The sequence below is a fragment of the Procambarus clarkii genome, chromosome 27 (genome assembly GCF_040958095.1).
Source record: "Procambarus clarkii isolate CNS0578487 chromosome 27, FALCON_Pclarkii_2.0, whole genome shotgun sequence".
NCBI lineage: Eukaryota > Metazoa > Arthropoda > Malacostraca > Decapoda > Cambaridae > Procambarus > Procambarus clarkii.
Window position 1 is genome coordinate 19,009,486 of NC_091176.1, and position 19,139 is coordinate 19,028,624.

Below are 19,139 nucleotides of genomic sequence, written 5' to 3' on the forward strand. Positions count from 1 at the left end.
TGCTGGGTGAACAGAGGCTACAGTTAAGGATTGGTTCCCAGTCAATACTCCCAGGCCAGGATACGAACCCAGGCCAAAGCGCTGGAGAAGGGCCGGACGAATGCTTTACCACTGCGCCACGGGAAGTTGAGAGGACTTGAATAGGGAAGGAACTTTGCACTTTGCATTTTTGCATGATCTCAGTAGGTCTAACAGGTTTCCTGTCCCCGACTTGAGGAAAAAAAATCTATCCACGATGAGCTGTATGGATCAGTGTATATAATACAGCTGGGTATGAAGCTTTATATATGTTATGACTCTCGTTGGATTAGTGTAAAATATTGTACACGTAATTAACTTTGGAGAGTTAATTTTTCAACTTCCACCGACAGTGAAGAAAAACATAAGAAATATTGAGAGGAGTCGTGTTAGATTCATTAATCTTATCCTTTCGGTCAAATTCAACAATTTAACCGAAATTTATATATATATATATATATATATATATATATATATATATATATATATATATATATATATATATATATATATATATATATATATATATATATATATAATGCAGTATTTCAAAAAAGCATGTTTTTTTCCATCATAAACTGATATCTATATAGTATGTATATAAAAACCCACTCGGATGAGAATGGAACATTGTGTCGAAATTTCAAAGCAATCGGTGAAGAACTTTCGGAGATTAGCGATTTTGAACAAAGGAACATTTACATTTTTATTTATATACATTTATATAAAATCATAAATTATATACATAATTGTATTGTATATTTGCTTGTCATTGCATAATAAGAATTTAATAATATATAATTTTATTATGATTATCTTATATTAATCATCTACAATGTGAAACATTTTAATTACTTCAAATTACATTATACTAAAGTCATAATATTAAATATTAATTATTTTGCAACTTTGATAATTTAGTGACAGTTGTTCATGTTACATTACGATATATACAAAAAAAAATCATTGCCTGTAACATAGTTTTAGGTACTGAAGCGAGCATAAAAAAATTGGACTATTTTGGGGTTGCTTCGCCAGTAACGTTATATACAATTAAATTGCCCTCTTTTGATAATTACTTATATAATTAAATATTATCGGTCCGGTCGCGTTGTTTTGATGCAATTGTTATGAGAAGGGAGCCGGCTGTTGCCAGTGGCCGCCCCCAACCTCACAACACAACAACACCAACCTCCATTGCTCTCTCTCTCCCTCTTTATCTTTATATCTTTGTTTGTATATGTTCCAGAGTCTATTACCCTCTACCACCCAACCCTTATACACCATCTCTTCCCGCCTTCGTCACTTTCTCTTCCCTCTCTTTTCCTTTCTTTCAACCACTTGGGCTGGACGGTAGAGCGACGGTTAAGCTTCATGCAGGTCGGTGTTCTATCCCCCCGACCGTCTAAGAGGTTGGGCACCATTCCTCTCATCTCTTCCAGCCTTCGTCACTTTCTCTTCCCTCTCTTCTCCTTTCTTTCAACCACTTGGGCTGGACGGTAGAGCGACGGTCTCGCTTCATGCAGGTCGGTGTTCTATCCCCCGACCGTCTAAGAGGTTGGGCACCATTCCTTTCTCTCGTCCCATCCCAAATCCTTATTCTGACCCTTTTCAAGTTCTATATAATCGTAATGACTTGGCGCTTTCTACTTATAGTTCCCTTTCCTTCCCCCCCCCCCTCCCCCCCTCTTCTTCTCATGCTCTCACCTTCTCGGAAAATTGATTATTACAAAACACTACAACTGCTAAGCCGCATTATGTAAACACTCAATATTTCTGACTTGATTTCATGAAAATCGCATTGGTGGTTCATCATAAATACCGATATTTCTTAAAATATTTAATTGGGGCTGACACCAACTAACCTATGATAGTCCCATACCCAACGTGATTGACCATGGAAAGTTGGGTGAGACTAGCCCCAGGTGTCTGCACTCCAACCTCTCTTGAGGTTATCTTGAGATGATTTCGGGGCTTTAGTGTCCCCGCGGCCCGGTCCTCGACCAGGCCTCCACCCCCAGGAAGCAGCCCGTGACAGCTGACTAACACCCAGGTACCTATTTTACTGATAGGTAACAGGAGCATAGGGTGAAAGAAACTCTGCCCATTGTTTCTCGCCGGCGCCCGGGATCTAACCCGGGACCACAGGATCACAAGTTTAGCGTGCTGTCCGCTCGGCCGACCGGCTCCCTACCTCAAACAAACAGACAAACTGGGCAGACATACAAGCATTTTTTTTTTTAGCTGCAGCTGTTGCCCCTAATAGCCAGAACTGCACACTCTTGTCCCAGATATCATTGAAGTATAGAAGCATAGTAAGTTGTCTACGTGACTCTTCGGCTTACGCGAGGTTATGTATTTGGCTGCTCCTACCATATTGTATTTAATGCCTTTGAAAATGTTGACAGTCAACGAATCGCATCTCTTAGAGTCAGGCCATAATAAAACTGTCAACATAAACTTTGAAGAGTTCATTGTTCAACTTCTTTTTAAATTGAAAAAGAATGTATTAAAATCTAGTGAAGATTTGTGATATAATCATTGATTTCACCATTTCTCTAATATTCAGTAACATACATATCTACAATAAAATATACTAACGCATATGTATGTACGTATGTATGTATGTGTGTATGTAAGTATGTATGATAAAACACATTTGTATGTGCCTTTGTCCAATATGCATTCGGACACCAATGAAAGATACAGATGAGGGAACTGTTGGAGGCCAGCCTTCGTGTCCTCAACTTCCGTAGCAAATGACCGTATCAAAGTTATCCTACCCGAACACAGTGCAGCCTCAGCGGGATGGTAATTAAATCCGCGAAAGACAAAAAAAAATGAGGGGGCGTAGCAGGTTGAAGACGAGAAACGAACATGTTTTCTCTATACCAGCTTGTTTCCCCCGTGAGGATCTTTACCAAGGTTGCGTCTGAGTGAAAAGTTTTACTGCACACTATTGTGACGCAAGTCGAATAAAATTCCAATTACACTTTGACAAGTCATTAAGTATTTTGAGAGGCTCGATGGGATTAAAATGTCTGAGTTAAAGATCTCCAACTACGAAAAAGAGGGCAAATTTTCTAGTAATAGGCATGATTTAATCAAAATGAATGAAGGGGTAAATTTAATAGATTAAATAATAAAGACAATTCATATTTGAATCGAGATGCGAATTCACAGGCTGTTCAAGAAGAATGTTATGTGAAGGACGAAGAAGATTGTCTGAAGAAATCACCTGGAGAACCAGAAGCTTCCGGACTTGATCGTCATGAAACCTAAAGCTGAGAAAGAAATAGCATATATAACAAATGCGTGAAGGAGATAAAGCACAGACTAGGAAGACGAGGTCACGGGTCTTCCTAGTCTCTGAGAGGTGGAGACTGCTAGGTGCAAGAGAAGTGGAGACTAGTGTACTTGGTGAAGCAAGCAGGTACCGAGCCTTGAGAGCAACATCTGCCAGGGCTCTCACTCCACCCTTTACGTATCACCACCAACATTCTCCTGGGGATCATGTAGAGGGTGATGATGTAAAGGAAGATATCGATGAAGGAGCGGTGAGAAATTGATCACTATCTGACGTCATGCTGCCTGAACTGGATAATGGTATACATCCTTACTTCCTCTACCCCATGTGAATATCTTGAAATATAGACGAGAGCTTGTAAAATCTTGCTTCTATTTTAATATGAGTAAACATGTTCATTTATAACCCACAGCCACTACAACTGGAGACTTTCTGCCTTTGTTGTAGCTTGATCTTCAATAAGGCATTAGACTCTCTTAGCTTGATGTTTCCGGGGAATAAAGAACACCTTAAAAAAGTTAGCTTGTGATACTCCTTAAATTCATTATCGATGTTATACCACAATAAACGAACCACTTCCTTGTTGAAATTATGAAGAATGATCGTGGCCATCCTGAATAAAATATAACCAATAAAAAGTTGTAAATAAACTGCCACTATCACAGATTCATAATATATGACGCTTAAGTTGTTCAGCAAAAAGCTTAATCGAGTTGAAATGTGGTTAATATGAGGAAGTGACAGCCTGGATACATCTTAACCTTCAGTCCTGGTGACGCTGAGCAGCCACTCATAGACTTTCAATGTTCACCAGGGTATAACCTAGGCCGGATTAACCTAGTAGGAAAAGTAGCATTTGTCATGGGCTCCGCACATAAGGCTTGCACGCTGTCTAGTGTAATCTGCGTCTTATTGTGTAGCGACGTTGATGTTTACGTGAGTCATTACGCAGTCATTAACGTCATGATACGAATAAACAATTTTGTTCAAATAACTTTCATCTCTTCATCTCTTCCCCTATCCCCAATTTCATCCTCTCTACCCTCTCTTCCATTTCCTCCCTCAACATTCCTCTTCTCCTCTTTCCATATCTCTCCCTTCTCACACTTCCCCTCCCCTCTCCCAATCACTCCACCTCCCTCCCTCTCCTTCTCTCTCTCCCATCATCCCGCCCTTTCTCTCACCTCTTCTTGCTTCTCTCTTTCTCAGAAATCTTAATGTATGTATTTTTATCTAAATAAAAATTTTACTTAGTTTTTTATTTTACTTATTAAATTTACGATTTTTTTTATTAATACATGAGGTACATCTGCATTAGTGCAGCTACCCTAGACTATATGAAGGGGAGTACAGTGTGTCAAAAAAGCTAACTACGTGATGCTAAAAAATCCCCATCACACAGGATGGTTAGTCATACAGAGGCATGTGATAAGCGGTCTGCACTGGCAGACTCCGGATGCATTTTGAGGATATCATCAACACAAGAGTGAGTAAGGTAGCAGTGGTAATAAAAGTCCCCATCTCGCAGGATGGTTAGTCATACAGGGCCATATATTTAGTAGCCGGCACTGGCAAATTTTGGGTACACTGTGAGGATATCTTCAAGGATACGAGGGTAAATTTACGAAGTACTGAAAATACTTTCAAAACTCTACGGAAAACAAGTGCTATATTACATTTCAGACTTCATGAAAATAGCATTGGGGGAGAAAGGAGTGTATATACCGGTATTGCTTAATTTTACTTTGTAATCTATACCTGTAAAATAGAATGCCTGTCTTTCCGTTTGTCTTTCTGTCCAAAGGAGGAGGACAGGTGCTTGAGGCTAGCCTTACCCAACTTTGCAACATGAAACAATGGGGGGGTTATGTGAGTGTCGAAGGTTAGTTGGAGTTGGCCCATGTGCCATGCTTTAAGAGTGGGAATAAATATATATACATAGAGATGCGTACTCTGCCTCCCAGTGTATATACAATGAGGCGAATACCCCGCTTCTCGCTGTTTACACACTGTGAGTTTACAATGTTTGGAATTTGTTTTCTCTTAACTGATGTTAAGCTGACTTACATTTTAAACCCTTCTCGTGTTGAAAACCAAGTAGTGAATCAGTTCGTCAAAGGTACTACGCATTCAGTAAAGATCGCAAATGACAACATATTACCTCGTTGAGAAGCAACCAACATTGTAATGTCTGAAATATACTATGACGTTGCTGAGCAAAACATGCACTGAACTTTACGCAACAGAGTTACTTGTAGATCTCTGGATGCCGAAGGAGTTTCGGTGAGACTTGAAGTACGACAAGTGTTGATTTGGCTCTACCTGTTTCGCCTCGCCTCCTATGCATATGTTTGTCCTATATTGGGCATAAGTTTTTTTTTTTTAAGATATATACAAGAGTTGTTACATTCTTGTACAGCCACTAGTACGCGTACGTAGCGTTTCGGGCAGGTCCCTGGAATACGATCCCCTGCCGCGAAGAATCGTTTTTTCATCTAAGTACACATTTTACTGTTGCGTTAAACAGAGGCTACAGTTAAGGAATTGCGCCCAGTAAATCCTCCCCGGCCAGGATACGAACCCATGACATAGTGCTCGCGGAACGCCAGGCGAGTGTCTTACCACTACACCACGGAAACTGTAAAGTTTGAACTATGCTTGACATTCCTGTATTAGGCATGTGCTCTAGTTGCATGACTTGGAGCTATACTTAGCGCTATATTATTTTGGGTAAAATAATAAGCGTTGCATAGCTACATTGTTTCAAGCGTAATTTTGACATATTTGAGTTTAGTTCAGAATAAATCCGAAATGCATTTATTTGACCGCTAGAACTGCAATTGTTTTTCATTTTTAAGTTTATCCACAAATGAGACAACAAATCTGCTCACTCCAACACAGCCAGGGAAGTAGCAGTTGCCATCGTGATGATTGCTGCCTCATTAAAAAAATGTTTATTTTTAACGCTGCCCCTGGGATCCACCAGCTGAAGTAGTCGCCTTGAACCCCTCCACAGAGGCAGCGTACCCTCTATATAGCTTCTTTCACTGTCATTGCTACTTGTAGTGAATCGGTAAGCAAGATGAAGTTCATCCTGATCCTCTTCTCCATCTTCGTTTATGTTAGGTAAATACTCTTATAGTACAGCTGTTCCTCATTTCACATTTATGAGTCTCCTACATAATACGTTTAGGTAAGAGTCTTATTTTCACCTCGTTTTTCCTAATTAATTGGATTGTGAAGGAAAGGCGGTACATAATTGAGGGACAACATGGTTTAGGACTCCTTGAAAGCATTCGACTTTTTAAATTAGGTTGTCCTCTCAGTAATCTCGAAAATGGACTTCATAAGATCCACAGAAAACTTCTGCCCCGTCAGGCTCAGTCTGATGGGAGACTATTTCCTATCTCATCCAGCACATAGAAGGGAGTTGGGGTTCAGTTCCTGAGCCCATTACGTGTCTCTATGGCCGTTTCCACTACCGACCACGGGATGGAGTGCATAATAAATGATCAAAATTAATCCAGCACAATAATAGTGTGTTTGAGGGCTTTCCTATATATCTGACGTTAAAGTGTTGAGTAGCTGTTAGGCATTATGCTTTGTTTATATGTTTTCATACAAATCATACACTCACCAAACAGCAATCTTGCTGTATTTGTTTAGTGGAAATTGCATCTATTTATATTTACAAGATGCTTTTTTACTTTTTCGCCTTCGAAATTTGTCCGTGTACAATAGCTGCCGTGATGAAGGTCACGTAATATGATTGGTTCTAGGGCATTATGAATCCATTTTTATCTTCAAATTCTTCAACTAGCAAATTCCACATTAATTTTGAAATTAAAGTCAACAGGACAACAATTAAACATTGATGAGCAGGTGATTGTGGAGCCTCAGGGGGGTGGGGGCGGCCCCTCAGGGAGGCAACAACCGTCCCCACCCCCCGCAGTATTCCAGTGCCTCCCGCCAGAGCACAAGCCAGCCATGGCTGAGGGCACATCTGGAGCCCATCAACTCTTGACCTAGCCGGCGCAGGACACCTTCTCCCCGCCCGAAAACGTTCAAAATCTATCAATTATCCTGTGACCCAGGGCGATAATATGCCAGGCGTCGTAACAATCCGGGCCGTTGATTACTACCGCTAGACAGCAGTATCAAAATCCTATGGGTAATATCGCGAAACGGAACGTGATCCGTACAAGTCTCAAACTTGTTGTTTGGCTTGTACTCTAAAACACTGACGAGGAGGGGCCGTCCGGACACCGTCTCTGCCTGGGGGACCACCATAACACGTGACGCGATTCTTTAAATTAAATTTTGCAACTGTTGTCTAGACAGCTCCTTATAGAACGCCGTATTTTGACGTATACCTTACCTAACGCCAAAAATTGATGTACAAGAAAATAGTAGCGGATATCAAAATTAACGAAATATTCCATTTTCTGTTCGTGGGTCCTCTGGTTGGTTAGGTTAGCGCACTCGATTGTGACAGTTTCTTGACGTCGTGAACAATCGCGAGATCGGGCTGGTCAGGAATGCCTCTTAAGCGGCCCAGATTGACACAACGCCTGGTCCTCTTACCGCCTGAGGTCAAAGATAAATTTTCATATTATTTTCATATTCCAGATTCCACTCATAATATCATGCCATGGCCCAGTCGCTAAAGTGTGTGCGTGGGAACATCCACCGTATAGGTTCAAACCCTCATAACTGCTCCTGCGGATTTTCTCATTGATGCAGTCACGTTAGTTTGATTATTATTATTATTATTTCAACCGTCGTTATTATTTCTTTTAGTAGCTTTCTTTCTCTCTCTCTCTCTCATCCTCTCATTTTTAATCTCCCACCCACACAGGACACAAGATGCCCCAGTGTGCCATTGCGGTGTCTTCCTCTACCTTCCGGATGAGGAGCTAGTAGTCGACACGGTGCCTCAGATTGATATTGACTCATGTGAAGATCAGGCCCAGTGTTCCATCCTCTGCGCTGAGGAGGTCTGTTGATTAGCTCATCAATGAGAACATTATTCCAGTGAAGCTTTTTGCTGTCCAAGTTACCGTCTTCTGTTTTATTACTTGTCTTTTTTTTTGTCAGATATTTTTATCCATATATTTTAATACATCAAAATTTTCTTCCGTTATTCACCGAATTTTAATTATTTTCTTCGCATTTCTTAAAAAAAAATCTGAATAATATGGTGAAACATAATCACGATGGAAAATGATACAAAAAATATTAGAACATTTTCGTGTGAATTTCTATATATCGGAAGTCAATATTTCTCGTATTATTTCTTCTCATGGTTTACATATATATATATACATGGTAGACTTGATTAAACTCACAATTCAAAGGTAACACGTAACACGTAAGGTAACATAAGCTGACTCTCCTGTGAACGAACTAGAACCTTGGAAAGCCAGGTGTTCGCGCACCTTGAAAGAGACCAACAGCAGTTTTTCTTTTAAACAGATAGCAGTGACCAAATCCACGAGGGCCGTGACAATGGTTCGAACCTACGTCTGAGAGGATCCCAGATTTGTTCATTTGATGCATCACGCTATTGTGACTTTTGTGTGTAGACAGCAGTCCTGCTTTTAAACATATTTCGTTGAAAACGACAGAAAATTTTAGATTTATGATTCTGGCACGAATCTTCTCGATATTCCTTATGTTTTTCTTCACTGAAGCAGGAAGATTAAAAGTTAACTCTCCAAAGTTAATTTTTACTTTTTATTTGGATCTGACGTCTAGTGATTCGTTTCGTAAGGTCTCATCTCACATTCTCAAAGACAAATTCTGTTGTGTTAGCACCTGATATATCCTCTTATGGTGAGGCGGTTAGGTGACATGGATGAATGACAATACATGGGGTATTAATTCAGTATTAGATTAATGGGGTATTAATGGAGTATTAAACTAAGAGTGTGACATGTAGGCAGCTTATATTCTTCTGGTTGCTTCCGTTCCTGTTGCAGGGTCATTGGGTCCAGCTTCGGCATTGGCCCGGGGTCTTGAAGTGGGTAGAGTGTAACTGTGTATTAGCTGGTTATTGATGGCTGGTCTAGATGTCTTGATCTGCAGCGCTTCACTGATGTTTAATCTTCTATTGTCATTGTATTTATCAATTATTACGGTGTTGCTAGTCAAAATATCCCCGGTGATCGTCTCGTTGTGTGTGGCAATTATATGTTCCTTGATGGAGCCCTGTTGTTTGTGCAGTGTTAAACGCCTAGAGAGAGGGACGTTGTTGTCTTGTCAATATACTGAGTTCCTTGAGGCTGACAACACCCAAGTGGGCACGTGAAGGCGTAAACAACGTTGGTCTCTTTTAAGGCGTTTTTCTTGGTCTTTCAGGAGAATTCTTCATTAGCAGGTTGGCGGTTTTCCTACTCTTAAAATATATTGTTAGTTTTATCCTTTGGTTGAAGAAAAAGATTCAGTGAAGAAAAACGTAAGGAATATCGAGAAGATTCGTGGCAGAATCATAAATATATATATATATATATATATATATATATATATATATATATATATATATATATATATATATATATATATATATATATATATATATGTCGTACCTAGTAGCCAGAACGCACTTCTCAGCCTACTATGCAAGGCCCGATTTGCCTAATAAGCCAAGTTTTCATGAATTAATTGTTTTTCGACTACCTAACCTACCTAACCTAACCTAACCTAACTTTTTCGGCCACCTAACCTAACCTATAAAGATAGGTTAGGGTTGGTTAGGTTCGGTCATATATCAACGTTAATTTTAACTCCAATGAAAAAAAATTGACCTCATACATAATGAAATGGGTAGCTTTATCATTTCATAAGAAAAAATTTAGAGAAAATATATTAATTCAGGAAAACTTGGCTTATTAGGCAAAAAGGGCCTTGTATAGTAGGCTGAGAAGTGCATTCTGGCTACTAGGTACGACATATATATATATATATATATATATATATATATATATATATATATATATATATATATATATATATATATATATATATATATATATATATATGAAGGGGAGGTAGGAGAAGAAAACATTAAAGTGTTTAGTGATAATCTACAAGGTAGTCAGTACCGTTTGTTGCTCTATATTTCAGTGGGCGTTTTACTCCAACAACGGCGACCTGGACACTGAAGAAGTAGACACGACGTTTGGACAAGCGTTTTGCAACACACTGAATGTCGATGGCTACCCGGATCTCGACCCTCAGGCAGTAAATTATGTCTTCAAAAATACAGTTCTCAAATTATTTAAGAGAGAGAGAGAGAGAGAGAGAGAGAGAGAGAGAGAGAGAGAGAGAGAGAGAGAGAGAGAGAGAGAGAGAGAGAGAGAGAGAGAGAGAGAGAGAGAGAGAGAGAGAGAGAGAGAGAGAGAGAGAGAGAGAGAGAGAGAGAGAGAGTGAGAGAGAGAGAGAGAGAGAGAGAGAGAGAGAGAGAGAGAGAGAGAGAGAGAGAGAGAGAGAGAGAGAGAGAGAGAGAGAGAGAGAGAGAGAGAGAGAGAGAGAGAGAGAGAGAGAGAGAGAGAGAGAGAGAGAGAGAGAGAGAGAGAGAGATAGAGTGAGAGAGAGAGAGAGAGAGAGAGAGAGAGAGAGAGAGAGAGAGAGAGAGAGAGAGAGAGAGAGAGAGAGAGAGAGAGAGAGAGAGAGAGAGAGAGAGAGAGAGAGAGAGAATAATATGGTTTAACACACGACACAAACATTGTTAAACACACGTCACAAACCTTGTTTTCACACTTGACCTGCAATGTCTAACACGCGGCACATTGTATACCATAGTTTAATCGCATGCCGTTTTCTCCATCGTAGGTGTACCTGTATATCTCCGTGTGTGATGGACCAAAGATCGAGAACGGCTTAGCGAGTTCACAAAAGCTCTGTTGCGTAAGTGGCGTATATCCAGGCAACTGCTAGCACCTTCAAGCTGCTAGTATACCACCAAGCTGCTAGTATACCACCAAGCTGCTAGTATACCACCAAGCTGCTAGTACCGCTAACTCAAAGTATACTCATACGGCTACTACCCTTACGTTACCAGAGCACTCAAGGTGTTACTGCTCACACAGTTCTAGTACTATTAAGCTGTTGTTACACTGAGGCGCGTCCTCCAGGCCCCTTCATTGCCTCATTAACCCTGACACATTCCATGATAAGAAAACTCGGTTCTAACTACTGGTTAAAAAATAAATTTAAGTGTTTTTTATAGAGTGACATATACCTATGCTAATAAATCTTTACTAAATTTGAAGGTATTTTCTTGATATATATATATATATATATATATATATATATATATATATATATATATATATATATATATATATATATATGCACTGACTTGCCTTAAACCACAAGTTTTGAAGTATAGAGCTTTAGACACTCACACCCACCAGGAGACTTGAACCCTGGCCATCAAGATGGCAGATACGCAGTTGAATCCATTACACCATACTCAGAGCCCTAAAGAGGTGAGAATTCCGGGGGTATTTAACTCCCAGACATCCCATCCTTTCCAGGCAATGAGACAGTGAGGGATCACTCATGTTTTCTATCAACCCCTGTTATATGGGAGAACACGGTCCCCATGCTTAATGCACTGACTTGCTTTAAACCACAAAATTTAGTAGGTTGTTGTTTTAAATTTATCCACTCAGAACGAAATGTCCATGTAACATAGGCTATAGTGACCTCGTAAGATCAAGGCTCCGATTGATTGATTGATGAAGATTAAGCCACCCAAGAGGTGGCACGGGCATGAATAGCCCGTAAGTGGTACAATTTTTTTTCTCAGTATTCTGAGGTTGCATTTAACCATCAAGCTGTTATCGCGGGGGAGGATATTGCTTCACAGTCTTTATGAGGGTGTCCAGCTGCTGGTTCAAGGCTCCTGTGAATTTGTTCTTATATATCAAAAAGTACACATATATTCAGGGTGAGGTGAAAAGTTAGCCTCACCCTACCAATTGCCAGGACGTGGCAAAGGACTCTACAATCATATGCCAGCCCGCCCTCTCGAGATGTCAAAACTTCTCAGAAATGATGTACTAAATTGCCAGAACATACACTAATCTAACCTAACCGAGGACCCGTGAATAAAAAACACGAGAGAGAGAGATGTAGTGAGATATTGAGATTTATGGAGGTATATGGAGATATAGAGAGAGAGATAGTGAGATAAAGATAGAGAAACATAGAGATAGAGAGAGAGAAACATAGAGATAGAGAGAGAGAAAAGAATAAGGAGATAAGAGAAAACATGAATGGACACAGAAAAGGATGGGAAACGCGTTATCCCTGGAGAACTCTGTTTGACCCCACACAGCTCAGCGATGATAACTAGACACAGGATGCTGGCATCCTGCCTGCAGCACAGCTCCTCACCCAGTCACAGACCGCTTGCTGATCCTCACCCAGTCGCAGCCCGCGTTGCTGATCCTCACCCAGTCGCAGCCCGCGTTGCTGATCCTCACCCAATCACAGCCCGCGTTGCTGATCCTCACCCAGTCACAGCCCGCGTTGCTGATCCTCACCCAGTCACAGACCGCGTTGCTGGTGCTCTCAGGTTAACTTCGGTGTTCACATATAACATAAATGAACGGCAAGTAAACACTAGATATTATCACCATCGACGATAAAGGCCATCAGTTGTCGGATATCAACAAGGTGTTAGAATCCACAACAAACAAATCATTCATTCCTCTTCAAGTGTTGCTCATGGTTTTGGGTCTGCATACAGCTGCTCAATTTTATTTTACCAAAATAAAATAAATTGAAATATAATATTTCTAACAGTTGACTGAAAAAAGTTAAGGTTGAAATCGGAATCTTGCAAAAAAAAAATAAAAAAGTTTTTGTGTCGTAGGATAACTAAATTTTCACTGTGAAGTTTGAGTGCCTGTAAGCCATGGTTTCTTCACGACACAAACACATCTTCACTCTGTGCAGCGTCTTATTGCTATTACTTATGAGTGTGGACCCGACATCAGGATGGGCACGACGAAATTTCATAGAAGATATTGATTCAAGCGGAGACGGCGATGGTGAAGATGGGGGAGATGTAAATGGAGATGGTGGTACGGATGAGGAAATATTTAGAGATATGAACGATTCTAATTCTACGGGAAATAAGAATGATGAAGATGGTCAACCTCAGCCTTATCCTTACTGCCAACAAAACACCACATATAATGAGTCGATGGTCTGTGACTTCTCCAACACCAAGGTATATTAATTTATATGTATGTTGCAACATTAGAGGCATATCAGATTGACTTGCGCAGACGTGTTAATCTCTTTGTTAATCTACTATTATTTGTGAAGATGGAGTTGTAGCTCTTGATCTCCACTGACTCTCAATCCTCTTGAGAATTGTCATATATGCAACTTCCTTGAGTTCATTCCACTCGAACACTGTAACTTCATCAAGTTATCTCTTACCTAGTGCTTCTTTACATAGTGTTTTGCAACTATGTGTTTATAAATGCGGTGGTGTGTTACCCACTGCTCTTGCACACAGTGCTATATTTTGCTCTATATAAAAATAGAGAAGCAAAATAGTGTATATATATATATATATATATATATATATATATATATATATATATGTCGTACCTAGTAGCCAGAACGCACTTCTCAGCCTACTATGCAAGGCCCGATTTGCCTAATAAGCCAAGTTGTCATGAATTAATTGTTTTTCGACTACCTAACCTACCTAACCTAACCTAACTTTTTCGGCTACCTAACCTAACCTAACCTATAAAGATAGGTTAGGTTAGGTAGGGTTGGTTAGGTTCGGTCATATATCTACGTTAATTTTAACTCCAATAAAAAAAATTGACCTCATACATAATGAAATGGGCAGCTTTATCATTTCATAAGAAAAAAATTAGAGAAAATATATTAATTCAGGAAAACTTGGCTTATTAGGCAAATCGGGCCTTGCATAGTAGGCTGAGAAGTGCGTTCTGGCTACTAGGTACGACATATATATATATATATATATATATATATATATATATATATATATATATATATATATATATATATATATATATATATATATTTACAGTGCTAATGCGTTTTACGGTTACAAATTTTTACTTAGATTAGTTTTTCTTTGCAGGAAATGGTTAAAGTTCCAGATAATCTTCAGCAGCTTGGAATAAAAGAACTGAAAATAAACAAAGCGAATGATCTTGACTTTCAACCACTGTGCCTAAATACAATCGACTTTAATCACTGCAAAATTAATCATATTGACTATGGTCATGGAAACCACTGTCATCACTTGTTGCAGATCAATATTTACAACTCGACTGTAAACAAACTGGCCGGAAAGTATAAAATTGCTGATATTTTTCAGAGTGATATACACCATTTGGATATAGCCTTTAGCTCCACAGGTGACCTGCCTCAAGATACAATCCCGATATGGAACGTAGTCATCATTGTCCTCTCAAAACTTACTGTTGTAGGTTCTAAGATCCTGAAGATGAATACCGTCGTGATAGGTAAAATACATGAAGGAGGTTTGACAATAAATACCCTCTGGAACACTGCTAACACTATTAGGTCTTCTGCTTTCTCATCTGTGGAAACTGGTGGTATCTTGGTGAAGGAAGGAGAGCTCTTAATAGAAGATACCTCGATTAATGATCTTGCTGCTGAAGGGATCAAGGTAACTGGCAACGGATCACTAATAATGAAGAACGTGATTTTCCAAAACACTCACACAGAGGGCGTTGTGATAGAGACAGGTGGCAAAGCGTTATTTTATGATGTTGTCCTTGAGGGCTCACCATTCGCCGAGAAATATATTGAGTTCCCCGGCATGAAAGTTTACCCATTCGTTCAGACTATGGTAGATAAGCAATCGGACTTCGCCAGTACATCCTTGGGAATCTTTGTGATTTCATTAGCTGTGGTATTGGTAATCGCTCTCATTGGCTGCGCCGTGTGTAAATTTTGTGCATGCCCAAACCTGCGCAACAGGTGAACGCTCACCTTATATTTTGAATATATAATGTAAACCTACCCCATATTGTTAATTGGTGCGCATCGAAACACTACCTTCATCAATGAGACATGATCTATTAATTAAAAGAAATAATATATTTACATTAATATCATCAGAATGTTGCATCTTGACTTATCTTGAAGACTCAAACATCTACAAAAATTTTAACATCAGTTCTACAGACCGAAGATTCTTTAATTTGTTGAACTCTCTTGAACTGAGGATAATATAATAAATTAAAAATCTGAGTCCCAAAGGATTAATGCATCTAACAAAAATGTTTTTTTAGTGTGAAAAAAGTTTAGAATTAGATATAAGTCTGACTGGTTTACATATACACTTTAGATACGGTGCCCTGAAAGTTTGATATTATTAGTTCTTGTGCCATTTGAAAAAAGGAATGTGAATCACACGATAATGATAAATAAAATGCTAAGTGACAATCGACAGGGAATCAGCCAAAGAAGCAATGCTAAAGAGAAGCAAAAGAGGCGACATTGGAAGGTGCAGAGTAAAATTTATGTATATAAGTGGAATAGGTGAGATTAGGGTGAATTTCACCTATTATTCACACTTATCATAATAAGGTAAGATGTTGTAACTCTAACGTTTGAAGACGAATAATTGACTTCCCCATTAGTAAGGTTATTGTGGACTCTGACTTCCAGAGTTATTGACTTTGTCACATTTCCAGGCATTGTGGACTCAATTTAGGGAAGAGTTTAGACTTTGCCATTTGTCAGTCCAGTTGGGACTTAGTTTTCTTGAAGGCAAGTGAGAGTTCATTGACTTGTGATATTGATGTCCTTGCTTAGATTTATGCCACACTCTGGTTATGTAAAGTCACTACCCTCCATGTTCACAATCTTTCAGCCAGTCTTAAGTTGACGAGTGTACCAATGTTGTTAGGTTTGTAGCCTAGTGACATCTAGCTGCTATGACTTGTGCTTTTTGTTGAATCACTTGATTGTTATTTGATTGTGAGTATGAATAGAGAGATTTGTATATATAAGAAGCGGTGTAATGCAGATAAGTTCGCCCCAGTAAACTGTTGGATTTTACTAAGACTTTCACTTCACCCTAGACTTATTTACACTGAAATTTATGAGGCCAGGTGGCTCATTGATTATTGAAGACATTTCTAGTCCACGAGGATTACTGTGGATTCGTGACACGATACGCAACTAGGTAAGTACACACACACACACATCCCCCACCACCTCTCCCCCTCTGAACCACCTTCCTCCCTACGTCTCTTTCTATCTCCCTATCTGTCTAGCTCACCCCCCAGCATTCCAGACCCTAGCACTATCCAAAACTCCCCCCCCCCCCCCCCCTCATCTTAAGCACAGCCCTTCCTTTCCACCCACTATTTTCCACTCAACTCTCACTTCCCCCTTCCAATCCCCTCTCTCACCCATCACTCTCAACAAACTCTCTCAGCCTTCACTCTCTCTCTCTCACCCCTCTCTCTCACACCCACTCTCTCTCTCTCTGTCTCTCTCTCTCTCTCTCTCTCTGTCTCTCTGTCTCTCTCTCTCTCTCTCTCTCTCTCTCTCTCTCTCTCTCTCTCGCTCTCTCTCTCTCTCTCTCTCTCTCTCTCTCTCTCTCTCTCTCTCTCTCTCTCTCTCTCTCTCTCTCTCTCTCTCTCTCTCTCTCTCTCTCTCTCTCTCTCTCTCTCTCTCTCTCTCTCTCTGTCTCTCTCTCTCTCTCTCTCTCTCTCTCTCTCTCTCTCTCTCTCTCTCTCTCTCTCTCTCTCTCTCTCTCTCTCTCTCTCTCTCTCTCTCTCTGTCTCTCTCTCTCCCCCCTCGCCTCGCTTGCCCTCCTCCTGCAAATCCTATCACAGCTGGAGAGACAGGCAGGTGTAGCTGGTAAGGTGCTCCAGTGGATAAGGGAGTATCTAAGCAATAGGAAGCAGAGAGTTACGGTGAGGGGTGAGACCTCAGATTGGCGTGAAGTCACCAGTGGAGTCCCACAGGGCTCTGTACTCGGTCCTATCTTGTTTCTGATATATGTAAATGATCTGCCGGAGGGTATAGATTCATTTCTCTCAATGTTTGCTGACGATGCAAGGATTAAGACAGAGGAGGACTGCTTGAGGCTTCAAGAAGACCTAGACAAGCTGAAGGAATGGTCGAACAAATGGTTGTTAGAGTTTAACCCAAGCAAATGCAATGTAATGAAGATAGGTGTAGGGAACAGGAGGCCAGATATCATCTGGGAGATGAAATTCTTCAAGATTCAGAGAGAGAAAAAGACTTGGGGGTTGACATTACGCCAGACCTGTCCCCTGCAGCCCATATCAAGAGGATAACATCAGCGGCATATGCCAGGCTGGCCAACATAAGAACGGCATTCAGAAACTTGTGTAAGGAATCAGTTCAGAACTTTGTTTAGTTCTGAACTTTGGAGGGGCGGGGAGCTGGGGGTGACATGTTAGAGGTTTACAAGTGGATTGCTGGACATGGCAAAGGGGATATTGGTGGGGTATTGAAAGTATCAACACAGGACAGAACACGGAACAATGAGTATAAGTTGGATAAGTTTATATTTAGGAAAGACTTGGGTAAATGCTGGTTCGGTAATAGGGTTGTTGATTTGTTGATTTGTGGAACCAATTACCGCGTAACGTGGTGGAGGTGGGGTCCCTTGATTGTTTCAAGCGTAGGTTGGACATGTATGAGTGGGATTGGGTGGTTATAGATAGGAGCTGCCTCGTATGGGCCAATAGGCCTTCTGCAGTTACCTTTGTTCTTATGTTTGTATACCACATATGTCAGGCCAATCCTGGAGTATGCAGCCCCAGCATGGAGTCCATATCTAGTCAAGAATAAGACTAAACTGGAAAAGGTTCAAAGGTTTGTCACCAGACTAGTACCCGAGCTGAGAGGTATGAGCTACGAGGAGAGACTACAGGAATTAAACCTCACTTCGCTGGAAGACAAAAGAGTTAGGGGGGACATGATCACCACATTCAAGATTCTGAAGGGAATTGATAGGGTAGATAAAGAAAGGCTATTTAACACAAGGGGCACACACACTAGCGGACACATGTGAAAACTGAGTGCCCAAATGAGCCACAGAGATATTAGAAAGAACATTTTTAGTGTCAGAGTAGTCGACAAATGGAATACATTAGGAAGTATTGTGGTGGAGGCTGACTCCATACACAGTTTCAAGTGTAGGATATTACAATAAATAACCAAAAACGCAGAATATAACAGATTTATTGAATAGTACATTTTATTTGAGCAAAGTCCCTAGCTATGCACATCGCTTCAAACCTGCATCAGAGCTAACATTTCAGTTGGGTTATACACAGAGTACATGCGATTAATAGATATCCATATTCTCTGTGCATATCTGTTGTTTGCTAGGCTAGGTTAGATTAAGATAAGTTACGATATTTAGATAAAATCATTATAAGATAATTGGGTGACGACTGAACCGGCGTTATGTTAATTCCCAAATGCCTGCTTTAACCTACTCGGTAACGATAGGGCTACAGCCGAGGTGATTACTGCGAGGTGAATCACCATAACGCTGGTTCAAGTCGTCACCCAATTATCTTATAATGATTTTATCTAAATATCGTAACTTATCTTATCAAGTCAAGTCACATTGTTGCCTAAAAACCTAAAAAGAATTTTTTCATTGATACATCACGTGATTGTGATTTCTTCTTATATATATATATATATATATATATATATATATATATATATATATATATATATATATATATATATATATATATATATATATGACTGATAA

At 39.9% G+C, this 19,139-nt stretch overlaps 2 protein-coding genes across 2 annotated transcripts; both read left to right on the top strand.

Annotated features, from left to right (window-relative positions):
* Positions 1–6,305: 6,305 nt before the first annotated feature.
* On the top strand, positions 6,306–11,593 carry LOC138369293 (uncharacterized). Its single transcript, XM_069332397.1, has 4 exons — positions 6,306–6,451; positions 8,184–8,322; positions 10,451–10,567; positions 11,159–11,593. Exons 1-4 carry the CDS (start codon positions 6,408–6,410, stop codon positions 11,261–11,263), a joined length of 405 nt encoding a protein of 134 aa, XP_069188498.1. The 5' UTR covers positions 6,306–6,407; the 3' UTR covers positions 11,264–11,593.
* A 1,072-nt stretch (positions 11,594–12,665) lies between these two features.
* LOC138369294 (uncharacterized) lies at positions 12,666–16,426 on the top strand. The gene is made up of 2 exons (XM_069332398.1): positions 12,666–13,571; positions 14,472–16,426. The coding sequence occupies exons 1-2, from the start codon at positions 13,254–13,256 to the stop codon at positions 15,342–15,344; spliced, it is 1,191 nt and encodes a 396-aa protein (XP_069188499.1). The 5' UTR covers positions 12,666–13,253; the 3' UTR covers positions 15,345–16,426.
* Positions 16,427–19,139: the final 2,713 nt, after the last annotated feature.